The 13346-nt window shown below is 41.9% G+C and overlaps 4 protein-coding genes across 6 annotated transcripts in view; 2 read left to right on the top strand and 2 right to left on the bottom strand.

Annotated features, from left to right (window-relative positions):
- The first annotated feature begins 1648 nt into the window (after positions 1-1648).
- LOC309718680 (uncharacterized protein) lies at positions 1649-4980 on the top strand. Its single transcript, XM_082554155.1, has 6 exons — positions 1649-1854; positions 3788-3930; positions 4020-4087; positions 4207-4335; positions 4457-4552; positions 4636-4980. Exons 1-6 carry the CDS (start codon positions 1744-1746, stop codon positions 4722-4724), a joined length of 636 nt encoding a protein of 211 aa, XP_082410281.1. The 5' UTR covers positions 1649-1743; the 3' UTR covers positions 4725-4980.
- A 117-nt stretch (positions 4981-5097) lies between these two features.
- On the top strand, positions 5098-6974 carry LOC309718681 (uncharacterized protein). The gene is made up of 6 exons (XM_082554156.1): positions 5098-5632; positions 5744-5889; positions 6020-6081; positions 6166-6276; positions 6350-6451; positions 6670-6974. The coding sequence occupies exons 1-6, from the start codon at positions 5522-5524 to the stop codon at positions 6705-6707; spliced, it is 570 nt and encodes a 189-aa protein (XP_082410282.1). The 5' UTR covers positions 5098-5521; the 3' UTR covers positions 6708-6974.
- f2r (coagulation factor II (thrombin) receptor) lies at positions 6812-9760 on the bottom strand. Its single transcript, XM_082554154.1, has 2 exons — positions 9591-9760; positions 6812-8523 (listed from the first exon to the last, which is right to left on the bottom strand). The coding sequence occupies exons 1-2, from the start codon at positions 9655-9657 to the stop codon at positions 7322-7324; spliced, it is 1269 nt and encodes a 422-aa protein (XP_082410280.1). The 5' UTR covers positions 9658-9760; the 3' UTR covers positions 6812-7321.
- A 245-nt stretch (positions 9761-10005) lies between these two features.
- iqgap2 (IQ motif containing GTPase activating protein 2) overlaps positions 10006-13346 on the bottom strand; it is a 38683-nt gene continuing 35342 nt past the window's right edge. For all 3 annotated transcript variants that reach the window (XM_082553659.1, XM_082553660.1, XM_082553661.1), the window contains 6 exons: positions 13110-13197; positions 12751-12963; positions 12510-12670; positions 12259-12402; positions 10845-10953; positions 10006-10618 (listed from right to left, as the gene is read on the bottom strand). In XM_082553659.1, coding sequence (XP_082409785.1) covers positions 10505-10618; positions 10845-10953; positions 12259-12402; positions 12510-12670; positions 12751-12963; positions 13110-13197 — 829 coding nt within the window. In that variant the 3' untranslated portion in view covers positions 10006-10504. The remainder of the gene's footprint in view (positions 10619-10844; positions 10954-12258; positions 12403-12509; positions 12671-12750; positions 12964-13109; positions 13198-13346) is intronic.

Here is a 13346-nt window from a genome sequence, read left to right as displayed (position 1 = left end):
CATTTAACTACAAGTCACACTTTAACTAAGGCCCTGCGACTGATAAGTGACCTGTCCAGGGTGTACTGTGATAGCTGGGATAGGCTCCAGCCCCTCTGCAACCCAGAATTAGATGAGTGGAAGATGATGGGATGGAGGTTCTCTCATAATCCTTCAAAGACCAGTGTGTGTCTGTCCCTGCAGGAAACTGCGCTCAGAGATTTGAGAACGCAGACTGTTCTCATGTTTGGGCGGCTCTGCCTCAGGAGGTTGAGCATCTACCCATCAGAAGGTCAGTGGTTCGATCACTGGCTTCTCTGGTCTGGACATTAAAGCATTCTTGAACAAGATACTGAACTCTGTCTTCTGAGTATGTGAATGTTAGGTTATGGATAGAGAGACGTATTGTGTGAATGAGAGTTATAGGAAGAAAGTCCTTTGAGTTCATTTCTCATGGCAGTGTTGAGGTCTTCCTTGAACTCAGTGTCACCACTGTCCGATTAAAAATACACACAGACGTGGCATATACAGTTTCAAGATTCCCTAAAAGCATAATTTTTCTTGATTTTTTGTATCTGAATGGATACAAAAAAATTGTATTTGTATTTTAAATTGTTTGTATTTTCCTTCACTCAGAAGGAAAAGCCATCAAATGTCAGGATAAAAGAATGACATTTAGGGGTTTTTTTACTGATGAAAAATGTCAAACAAGGTCAAATTTAACTAGAATAGGTTGTAAAGGTTAATCTGTAAATAAGCAAAGTTAGTTACCACAACAAGGGAGAAAATGCCACAGCAGCTGGAAAAAAGAAGGAGAAATTTGTATGGTGGTTATTATAAGTGTTTCTGAACTACTAATGTGTCCTTTGTGCAGGAATAGTCTTTTATGAAATGTGAGGTATGAAGTAGAGAATATTAATGCATTTATTAGCTAAATATTTGATATCAAGGAGAAAAAGGATTGGCACGTCCACCCACAGTTAAAATCCATGCTAGTCAATAGTTTGGCTGTGTTTTATCCCTCTGACATGAATAGAGGACCCCACTGAGGTCAGAGGTCATTCCAAAGGGGCTCATTTGTCAGGACTACAGTGAAGGGGCTCAGTGTATCTCTGCTTGGAATTCAACCAAATTTGGGGAGAGCTACACTAAAAATCCCCTGTCACAAAGACATTGCACATGTTAAAAAAACAGATGAGTGTTTGTGTGTGTGTCTTTCTTTTTATTTTCATGCCTTGTTTAGTGTGAGAGAGGCTGTGCAAGGAGGTGCTCGCATACTGAAAGATGGAGGGGATGGAGGTCCTATTCAGACTTTGCCAGCTGGCTGTTATATAACAAGATAAATGGGACACAAGCCCGACTGACTGGATGCATCAAGTGAAAGACTCCTCCTGAAACCAGAGGAAGGAAAAGAGAGGGAGAATTATTAATGTGATTATAAAGTCACGTCATGGTGACAGAAAGCATTTCCTCACAACATATATTAGTTTACAGTAAGTGTTATTATGGCTTGGTTCGGCATAAGTCTGCATGAAATTAGTATAAGTCAACATAATGTCCTGTGGAGTGATGGGTGCACAGCTTGGTGTGTGTGTGTGTGTGTGTGTGTGTGTGTGTGTGTGTGTGTGTGTGTGTGTGTGTGTGTGTGTGTGTGGCCCAACCCACTGTTACAAAACATGTCCCTCAGTTCCCTTTGAGGAGGCTCTAGCTGGCAGTGGGGTCCCTGAGGTTAGTGTTGCTCCCTGGCCGCCTGCTGTCTGGACCATGGCTGCACAGCAGGTTATAGTTCTGCTGGCTCTCGCCTCCCTGGCCGTCGCATCTAAACCGGACTGTAAAGAGCTGGTCAAGCCTCTGGTGCTGGACAGCCACAGCCCCGTGAGTATGAGCAACCATTTGTTATGAAGCAGTCATAACAGTGATGCATATTAATGTGAACTGAATAGCTGAATCTTGTGTTATTGGTGGGATTGTTGCAAAGTAAAGATCCCAGTATATGTTATTCTTATTATTCTTCATCCGCGAACTAGTCGCACATCATTTGCCGTAGACACACTGTTCATACGCCAAAACGACGGGCTTACTCGTGTCCTGCGTGTTTCTATTCAGATTTCAAAATTTTCATGCAGTTCCTGAAATATTCCACTTTTTCTATTAATAAAGTCCCATTGACTTTGAATGGAGAGGCAGCACTCTCTCACTTTTCTGCTGTCACTCTCCTTCCTCTGGACCCATTTTCTTTCACGTCATTTGCCCATTCAGACGTCGTTGTCACACCACGATGAATATCACGAATGTGCCAAAAACAATATCGCATTTTTCCACAGTAACTTCTAAGGTCTTTAAATTATTTTTCAAAGATGTCACAAAGATATCTCTCAAATCCCTCCCCCATTCATGTGTATTGCAGAGCAACAGTGAAAACTAAGTAGGTCAGAGTGCGAAAAGCATCAAAGCTCGCCTGAAAATTTTCGGTTTAACCTGTCGCTGTGACCATCATTTTCACCCTTCAGCCATCCTTTTATCTTCAAAACAGCTACGCTTGTCTTCTTTTCAAGAAGCCCTTCCCACACATGCATACTTCTTGAACCGGAGCCGTTTGTTTCAGAGGAATGGCATTTTGAACTCCCGTTCACTCCCTCTTTATTATCTCCAACCAGTTTTGGACAAAAATCCCCCCAAGCTTTTTTAACTCGCTCCCCTGACCTCACTTTAAGGTCTACACACACCAAAATCCATAGATAGGTAGAGCCATGTCTTGGGATGCTAACAGTTTTTTAAACAGATGAATACCACTTTTGTTTCCCATTTTATATACGTCATTTTGTGATAGACAGAGAGACGGGGTCACTGCTCTCATTTCACACCCTCACTCATTCGAATATCATTTGTTGATTGGTTGGCACGGTCCTGCTTGCTTGTCCTCAGTGGCATACTTATCACTTTGCTGGCCTCTCCCTCGTATGCTGAAGGTCATCAGTTCATGTCAGCATGGGACATTTTTTTCTCTTTCTCTGCTTCTCTGTAAACACATTTTTACAATTTACTATTTACAGCGTCAAACATGTGTGTTCACCCTACAGCAGCAAGCTATTTGCTGTATGTAATGAGGTTGCAGGTTGAAATATTTTACAGATAATTTTAATACTGATTTTAATCTCACTCACTTTTTAAGTAGATTTAGACAAGGTCTCTTAGTGGCACAGTTACTGCTTCCTTGTCTGTCTTTTGTGTGCTGAAGGCCGTTGGTTGGAGTACAGCATGGGACATTTTTCATTTTTTTAGCAACCATCCCACTGCAGTTCCCCGAGAAACTGCACGGTCTGTTTACTGTTGCAACAGCATAAAGCAAATGTTCCTTGGAGTTTTTAAAAACCAAAGAAAGTTTCAGCTGGTCAGTAATAGCTGGAAGCTTGCGTCCATGTGCATCGAGCACTTCTACTGAATCTTGCATGTAAGCTACATTAATGTGTCCCCTACTAGATTCCAACACAGTAGTTTTCACTGATTATAAAGCAGAAAAATTATGATTTAGAAGAGCTGCAAAGTAAAATTGTATGATTATTTATTTTTAACTTAGGGAAAGGGACTCACCTACCTCTGGGTTAATCCATGTTTTTGGGGAAGCCAAATGCCATGTCTGTAGTCACAGCAGAGTAAAACAATAATGTAATACATTTTCACAACGCTTTTTCTCTAACCAGGCTATGAGAGAAAGTTTTATTCTGCTGAGAAATAAAGTCTGGTCACATCTAACAGAAACAGTCATGAGAGTCATTTGCATTTTATTTTTCTCTCTGTGTGCCGGAAGATTTATGGGAAGTGGGTGCTTCACGTGGCATCCTGGGACGATCCGGGCCTGAAGGACGACATATTGTCAGTGAACAGCTCCTGGTTGGATGTGTCAGCGTCCTCGGAGAGCGGAGTCATCACCATCTACTGGGCTGACCGCCTGTGAGTGTCGTGTGTTTCATGTGTGAACATACTGATGCGGTCCAGTTGAGAGTGTATAGTAAAGTGTTGTTGTTGTTATCTCAACACAGGAATGAAAATAAATGTCTTCAGGGCATAGCGAACGCCACCATCTCAGGAATGACAAGTCACACCACCTGTATGTGTGGTATTTTTGCTCTGACTCACTGAGTTGGTGATGTGTGCCGCAGGTTTCATTTCTTTTAATCGCTGGGGGTTACAGTCAGAGTTATGTTTAGTTTTTTTTTTTTTCCACAGATAACATCAATGGTCACACTTCCTATCATGACGGGAAGTACTATGAGACCTGCAGCAACTGCCTCCTGTCTGAAGACACCACTCTTCTCCCTGACGGCAAGTCAAAGGGGCGATACTTCTTCCTGTTCAGTAAGTCGTTTTTCAAACCTTCATCTCGTATTTTAGCAGCAACACACAGCTTAATATTTAGCACATACTGCTTTAAATAACCACCTTTCTTTTCCCGTCCTCTTCTTTCTTTCTTGAAAAGCACGGACCGGTGCTCTGGAGGGTTCTGAGTTGGAGACCTTCAAGAACCAGGCAGAATGTCTTAAATTCCCTTCAGAGTACCACTTTACAAGCAAAGGTCAGCCACCATTTAGGCGTGTTTCCAGCATCCAGTGTGACCATCAAACACTATTCTCATTTTGTGATTTCCTCTTCCTTCAGATCTTTGTCCTGATGGCAGGGCGACCACGTCAACTGGCGTCAAGAATACAGAGAAAGAGCAACCTGAGATAGAGCCTAATGTGCAGTAAAGTAGAGCAAAGAGGGCCACAGCTCTGTAAACACCCAGATAAATCTTTCTTTAAATGTACTAAATAGTGCTGTAGTGTGATCTATATGTGCTGCCATACAATGTTGTGCTGCATAATAACTTTTTAATACACTATGTTGTCTTTCGAGCTAAGAAAAATCAAGTCTAAATGCCCAGTTTAAATCCTTTTAGTGGTATTTGTACGAATCTAGTTCCCACTGGTTGTGCGCGGCAAATAAAAAGGGCTCTAACTTCTCCGTCTGTGTTCTAGTCATTTATTTTCTGATCACCATCACACTGCTGTTCCCCAAAGCATCAACAAAGACTGTTACTGAATAACATCAGTGTTAGAGGGAAGAGAAAAGATGTTAAACTCTTAAACCGTCACCACACAGAGTCCAGAACGCCCCCACAGGGAAACATCCTTCATTCTGCTGCAGAAAAGCTGCTCCAGGTCCTTTTTGAAAGATTTCAACAGCCCAAGACAAGATGTGGCACTTTGCCTGAGTTCATTCAGGAGCAGTGGCGTGGGCAACAGAGGGCTATTGAGCTCGCCTTTCAGTGCTGAGAAGAAAAAGAGGGGGGAAAGAAGAAGAAAACTGCATGCATGGTCATTAGGAAACCTTCTCTGGTGCATTTGGGCCTGCAGAAAGCCCCTCCACCCCCAGACCCTCTCCTCCCCCTCCTTCAGGATTAGCACTCACACAGAAACAACTTTTTGTGTGAAGCCCGGAGGGAAAATGAATCAGAGTTAGACGTTTTCTGTTACAGGTTCGGCAAACATCCCTGTGGCTGACCATGGCTCTGCCTGTTGTTGTATTCCTGTTGTCTCTCATTGCACTGGCTGCTGCATCTGCACCTGACTGTAAGGAGCTCGTAAAGCCTTTTATGCCAGAGGACCCCAAACAGGTAAGTCACCTAGTGTGTTTGCTTTCTCTGTCGTATTTACAACAATGATGCTGGAGTTTTTTTAAAACATGTAAGGACCTTATTTTATTTTTATTTTTTTTGTGCATCAAGGTGTTTGGAAAATGGATTTATGTGATGGGAGCTGGCGACCCCAAACAGTACCACAAAGCACTGGAGTCTCTGAAAAGCTCCTGGATAGACTTGTCCCCGACTTCCAGCGATCAGACTGTGACTTTGCGATGGGGAGATCACTGCTTGTGAGTTTGGTGATTATGTTATTTCAATATGTTAAACAGACTTATGTATTTAATGCAATTCAGTATTAAAAGCGAAACATTTAAATTTAGTTGTGAAAGCCAGATTCTGCCATGCCTTGTTGTTTCTCAGTAACCGGTGCATCACGGGGGAGGTAAATGCAACCATCTCAGGGATTGCTACCACATTTCGCAGTGAGTGAGCTACAGATTGATGAATTTGTCTTCACAACAGACAATAGATTTCTCGTAAAATAACCCAACACTGTACTTTGAAAGAAAATCTGTCAGACCACAAAGGGCACATCCTGCAGACTTGCTCTGACTGCCTCCTGTGGACCGACACCTTCCGAAATGGGGACGTCACTGGCAGATACATCCTGCAGTTCAGTGAGTCCTGCACTTCTCAGCACATCAAGTCAGGGCTGCAACCTGGATGTTGACATTCTCTCTTTGCTTGCAGCGAGGACAGGAAAAATTGATCCAAAACATGTGGAAATTTTCAAAAATCAAGTTGGCTGCTTGAACTTCCCAGATGACTACCACAGCTATGATGGCAAAACAGGTCAGCAGCTATCCAAAAACCTCCAACGACAGAGTTTTAACTCCCACAGGGTGGAGATTCTGCCCTGCGAAATGTCATATTTAAGTGCAATAGTTTTTAGGTCTTCATTATTTTTGGATCGAATCCATAAAATACAATGCACATGGTGAGGAAATGAGGCCACCGTTCTCCATCCTGCTCAGGGAAACGGTCACATTTTGTTTCTCTTTTTCCTGCAGAGCTGTGCCCTGATGACAAGGAGAGCACGCAGGAATAAAGAGGAGGCAACGAGATCCACAAAGCTGCATGCATTAAAAGAAAATACATACAGTGTCGTCGTATGTGCCGTCTGTATGCTCTGACGTCATGAATGCCAGGACGCAAAGTTATAAATGATTTAATCTCCTTTAAATATTTACTCACTGTAACGGCATCGTGTTGGGAAAACCACATCGACAGCTGTTTTTGTCATATCATAACACAGTTATTAAAACTGTTTTTATTAACAGTGCACTAACTGTCATACCCATTATTCACTGGAAACACAGATGTGTTGAATATAAAATAAAAAGGTATTGTTAAAATGGTTTTCTTATTGTGGAATGAATCCAATATATTCCACACTGTCAAAGTGGTGATTACATTTTATGACTATAAAATAACAGAAGATAACTGCTTGCATGTACACACTGATGCTACCAATGTGCTTGTTCTGATACAAATAAACCCAGCACTACCACTGGGGTCTAAAGTCGGCACCACATCAAGTTTCATATTTCATCTAATCCACCTCATGCGCTTCTTGATAACAAACAGTTCGAGCAAACACAGAAGTAATCTGTTAAAGTGTGGATATGGCTGAGAGCCGAACAGTTTTTCAGTCCTCGTGTCTTAAGCCATCAGCCTGCTGTAATGGCTCCCCATTTCAGTCTGAACGCTCTCCATTTTGCACGATCTGCTGCTCTCTGTCAACTTGCTGGTTCTTGTGCTGCTTGTGTGTGAGCCGATCCCTCCCTGTCCCGGTCGCCTGCATCTGAGCAGAGTCACCACCTGCTTCTGGCACTGAGAGGACCCGAAGTAATAGAGGACCGGATCCAGACAGCAGCTGAAGCTTCCTATGCACATGGAGAGCAGGTATGCCTGGTAAGAACTGTTGCTAGCCTTGTGCGCCAGTTGAACGTAGTGAACCATGAGGATGATGTTGGTGGGGGTGAAACAGACCACAAACACCAGCAGGACAACCACAGCCATCACCACAGCGCGAGTCTTCTTGGAGCGGTTCTCCACGTTGGCTTCAGCCAGAGCCTGAATGATGCGTACGTAGCAGACAACTGTGAATATGAAAGGGATGAAGAAGAACACAGAGGAGTAGATGGGGAAGAAGTAAAGATAGTAAGACTGTAGTTTTCCTACGTCCTGCACATCATGACATGTGGTGATGCCCAGCGACGATACATGTAAGGTCTGTTCTGAGATCAGCAGGGGGCACACTCCTCCCAGGGATAAGAGCCACATAGCCGCGCACACAGCTGAAGCCGTCTGAGGGCTGCGCCACATGAGCGAGTTCATGGGGTAAACCACAGCCAGGAAACGGTCAATGCTGATGCACATCACAAGCAGGACGGAGCAGTACATGTTACAGTGGAAGGCAGCAGTGACGGCTCTGCACATGAAGGATCCGTAGATCCAGTTGTTGCCGTGATAATGGTAGGCGATCTTAAAGGGAAGGAGCAGCCCGAACAGCAGGTCAGCACAGGCCAGGTTGAGCATGTAGATCACCGCCGGCTTCTTGGGACGGATTTGGCGCACGAACATCACCGTGGCAAGAAGGTTAAGGGGCACGCTGATGATGAAGACGAAGATGTAAACGGCGGGGATGAAACGTGTGGCCAAGCCACCCTCGAGAAATGCTTTGGTCTCCTCCGAGACATAATAGTGCTTCCGGGGATGATGGGGGTGAGGGGGGTGTACTTTTCTGGACTCCGTCGATCCTGAGCCTTCATCATCTAAGAGTGACAGGTCTAGGTAGTCTGCTGCATCATCTCCAACCATTACAAAGTGGCCAGAAAAAGTCCGCAAAAAGGGAGTGGAGCCTTAAAAGAAACAGGGAAATGAAGCAGAAATGTGGTTACGCCAAAGGGATGCACAACACTCTAAAAACATTTACACTAGGAGCAGTTTGGAAAAGCAGATTTTTTTTTATCTGATCAGATTGTTAAATGCATCTATCAGGTTCAATCTCGTCCTAATGCCCCGATATTATTTTAGAAAGTCCGGTTAAGTAAAATAAACTCTCCAATACATTTATTACATGCATCCATATCATGAGTGTGATTCTTACCCAAAGGTTAACTCAAAATACATGAATGCATTTTCATTAAAAACAAACAAACAAACAAGTGTTTTGTCATAAAATACTGCAAATAAATAAATAAAATTAAAACTTTTTTGTATTAATTAGTTGACTAACCAGTAGAGATCACACGTTTCCGTGTCCCCACTGACCATTACTACAATTTAATTGATTTTAAATGTATAGAAAATGTAACTATAACTCAACTTTTAGTGCCAAAATACAATTATACGCACATTATTTTTAACTATAAATAAATTTAAGTACCAATATTTACACATCCTCCAGTTTGCTTTGAACCCAGTAACGCTATACAATTTACCTGCTACAAAATAAAATGTTTTTGACATGAGCACCAAGGAAGTGACATCACCGAGTCTCTTGAAGTGCAAAGAGAATCAAATGTCACTATATTATCTTACCTATTTATTTATTCACAGAACATTGTTGAGCTTTGTTGTTGCTTTAGTGTATGGGCTTTTTCTTTAAATTTTTTAGCAGCCTCTAAGGGTTAAAGTAATTTACCACAAACATTCAGGGCCAGTATTTAATTCCGATTGTATATTTGTCAGATGACATGTTGGATGTTTTTTTTCCTAGTTAAATTGCTCTAAGAATAAATATATTCATTCACTCCTTCCTGCGCAGTGATCTAGTTAAAAGTAAATGTTTAAACCGATCCTGCATGTGTTTCTGGGGGAGATACAAATACGTAAAGTTTACTCGAGCGCCAAGAGAGTACAAGGCAAACTGTAGACATCATCATCATCATCATCATCATCTTAAAGTCTTAGGAAAATTACTTACCATTTCCAGATGGGAGCGCAGAGCTTTGAACAGAAAATACAAACAAGCAAATTAAGAGGTGATACATGGCTTTACTGTAAATCCTCCAAATATTTAGCAGGAGAGTGGAAATTATGTTTGCTGAAGAGCTGCTGAAAGTGCTGTTATTAAAGGCAGGAAACTCCACCTCCTCTCCAGCTGAACATTTCCTATCATTTAACAAAAACCATGAGTAATGTCACAGCGGCGTGGATCTTCAAGCCAAACGAAAGCCCAAGTAGGTTTTTCCAACAGGGTCAAAGGTTGCCAGACCAAAGGGAAAAGCACATCACTGAATATGAATGCATGACAAAAGCACCAAAACAACTACTACCAATAATAATAATAATAATAATAATAATAATAATAGTAATAATAACGATAAGAAGAAGGAGAAAAGGTTTGGGATGTGCAATTTATTATGAATATTGTTTAAGCATTAGACATCAATTATATAGCAACAACACTTATAAAAATACATCACATATAGCTTTTAAAATGTTCAAATGTTTATTAATTAAAAACATGTGTCTTTAAATTCTTTCATTAAAAAGGCACTACATTATTTCATACAGCCATGCAGGCTGCGCCGCTCCAGTTTCTGAAATAAGACCGTACTGGTTCGTCTGACATTTCCATCAAACTTCTCTCTTTTGAACAAGAAACATGAACATCACAATTGAATTCTTCAAAATATATTACATTTACAATCACGTGGGAAAGAAAAAAAATATAGGACACAAAGTGAACGATAAAGTTTCATTTTGGTGCGATCCATCAAATTATAGGCAGAAGAAACAAATCACGGCACCGCGTGACGTTTTTGTGCTGTTCAACAAACTCAGTACAGTCCAAAGGCACGACCAGGTTTCTCCCAACTCTGTTTTTTCTCTCCTTTATTTTCCGTAGAACTTCTTGTTCAGGAGGAAGATGAGTAAATTGACATTCACTTTGGCTTTGTCGAACATCTTCATGACCGCCACACCTTCGTACTGCAGCTGAAGGAGATCCTGCCAACATCAAACTGACTTGTTAATGCGCTGGTGCTACAAATACGCTACAAATGATATCATAATAAAACACATCACTAAGTTCTTTCTTAAGTCAGGCTCATGCTGTGCTGGCTTATTTCCATGACTATTCCTGCCAGTAGTCCATAGAGAAGAAAGGGAAATTCAACCATTTGTCACCAGGATTAAGTGTTGACGAGTGAGTTTTCTGAAGGGAAATGTTTACCTGGAAATGAAGCTGGACTTTTTCCATCTCGACCCCCATAAACTTGGCTTTCACCTCAAAGTCTCCAACTTCCTCAGTGGGTGAAATGTCGAACATGACATTTTTGAACCTGAGAGATAAGAAAAACAAAAGTGGACACCAGATGTGTGAGAGGATGAGAGTCCGTTTGAAATTATAGCTGAAATGTTGGAGAAGCTCTAAACAGACGTTTGACTGACTCCATAACAATGAGAGACGGCCCACAGACAAGAGATCCATTTGCTTACATTGTGCTCTTGACCACTAATGTAAAAAAGATCAAAAAACTGATAGTTGATTACATGAAGTCCAACAAAATGTAGACAACCTCGTTCTCATCAATGACACCGAGGTTGAGCAGGTAACAAGCGTTTCTTGCCGTTATCGCTGAGGACCTGACGAATAAAGCCTCCACTTTCTGAGGCTGAAAAAGGCAAACATTTTGACAACTTCCACCTCTGCAGCAGTGTGGTACGGTACCTGCACTGTTGCTGACCAAAGGGCGCTGCAGCTGGCAGTAAAAGCAAGTGAGCACACTGCTGGTACCCAGCTTCCTGCCATCACATTTATTTAAAATATAGCATCTGGATAACATCACCTATGACCCCACTCACAATAGTCTGTTTGATCATTTCACAGGGGGGGAAACAGTACCGGTGTCTCAGGGCTTGCACTTTAACATTTGTTTTTCCTTCCCCGGACTGTAAATCTGTTAAACTATCGTCTCTCTGGCTCTTAAGCACTTTATCAAATGCACTCTATTAGACATAGAGCTATACACCGAGGTGTCATACACAGTGACTGGATCAGAAAACACCATCAACCAGCACTTTGCCAATAATAGAATACCAGTACTGTAAAACACTATTATGCTGCTATTTTATAATCATCTCATTATATTATATTTGCCTTTTCCTTCTTTATACTGTAGTGTAGTTACAGCTCTGCTTGTATAACGACAAATAACATGAAATCAAGCACCAAAAAGCGTCTGGTGTTGGGAAACCGTAACTTTTGTACCTTACAGCCAAGTTTACTGTAAGGTACGGTTAACAGACAAATAACCAAGATGTGACTGAACAAATGATAAATATAAATGGTAAATGGTCTGTATTTGTATAGCGCTTTACTTGGTCCTAAGGACCCCAAAGCGCTTTACACTATACACAATCATCCACCCATTCACACACTGGTGATGGCAAGCTACAGTGTAGCCACAGCCGCCCTGGGGCGCACTGACAGAGGTGATACAAATAACAATTTAAACAAATATAAATCGTTTAAATAAAAACACTAAATGTGTTTAACAGCTTCTGCAATGTAAAATGACATGTAATGATATGTAAGAAGGATGTTAGTACCAAGCCCTTTTCGACATGTGAAGAACTGAACTCACTGGTTGGTCTGAAGTCCCTCTATCTCCAGGATGACTCCCTTCTCGTGCAGTTTTGCTGCAGTGTACTTCAGAGACTGGGGCTTCCACTTCTTACTGCCCTTATCTTCCCCTTTCCCGTCCAGTTTTATAGATCTGCGTGAATTCCTGGACCATACAAACACACCAAGGGACATGTGTTACCATTGAATCACAAGCTAAAATCATCCATCTTTACCCTAATGAGGTTTGTTATAAATTAGGATACAACTCACTTCCTGTTTAGGTTATCCAGGCAAGTCTTGATGTAGGCATCATAGTAGTTCATCTGTTCCTGGTAGAAGGCAGTTTTTGAGTTAAGGGCAGTCAGAGTTTGCTGGAGCTTCACGAGCTCGGCCTTCCTCCTCTGTCTGTAGCGCCTTTGGTATCGGATGTCCTGTCAAATACACATTTTAGCTTCACAAATACAGAATGTGGGTCTGCATCTTTAGCTGGGAAAAAGAGCTGCTTATGAACCTTTGATATTTCGTTGATGAGGTCCTGGTATTTGTTACTTGCAGTAGCAAGGCCAGCCTGCTCCAGGTTACGAAGGTTCCTGATAATCTTCCTCTTCTTCTGCTCGAGCGGTAACTGGCTGTCCTCCAAAAGCGCTGGGCTGCTCTTCAGACCCTCTGGTGTCTGAGCATCCTGGACTGCCCTGCGCTCAACAATCCTAGTATGCTCTGACTCCTTAAGGAATAAGTCGCATACGAAGTAACATAATTAATTAGACTGAGAGGCAAAGAAAAAAAAATCAAATGAATATGCTCCTTTGATGAATGAAAGTAGCTGGCAGGTATATATAGAGGAAAAACAAGCTGAGAAATGTAGATCACCTGTGCTGCAGTGGCTGGAGTCTCAAGAATTTCAGGTAAAGTCTCTCCATGTTGGATCCGAATCACATCCACAATCAGCTTTTTTGTCCTGATGTACACACACACAAAGATCAGATGTGACACATTAGCTTTTGTTTTATTTCACCTCACCAAAGTCACAAATATGTGCTTATGTTAATTAGTGTAACATCCGTTACCACCAAGTACAGAAGTAACCAGAGCACACACCCACATTTT

This window comes from Aulonocara stuartgranti (genome assembly GCF_965226115.1).
Source record: "Aulonocara stuartgranti genome assembly, chromosome: 12".
NCBI lineage: Eukaryota > Metazoa > Chordata > Actinopteri > Cichliformes > Cichlidae > Aulonocara > Aulonocara stuartgranti.
This window is presented reverse-complemented; position numbering and strand designations above follow the sequence as displayed.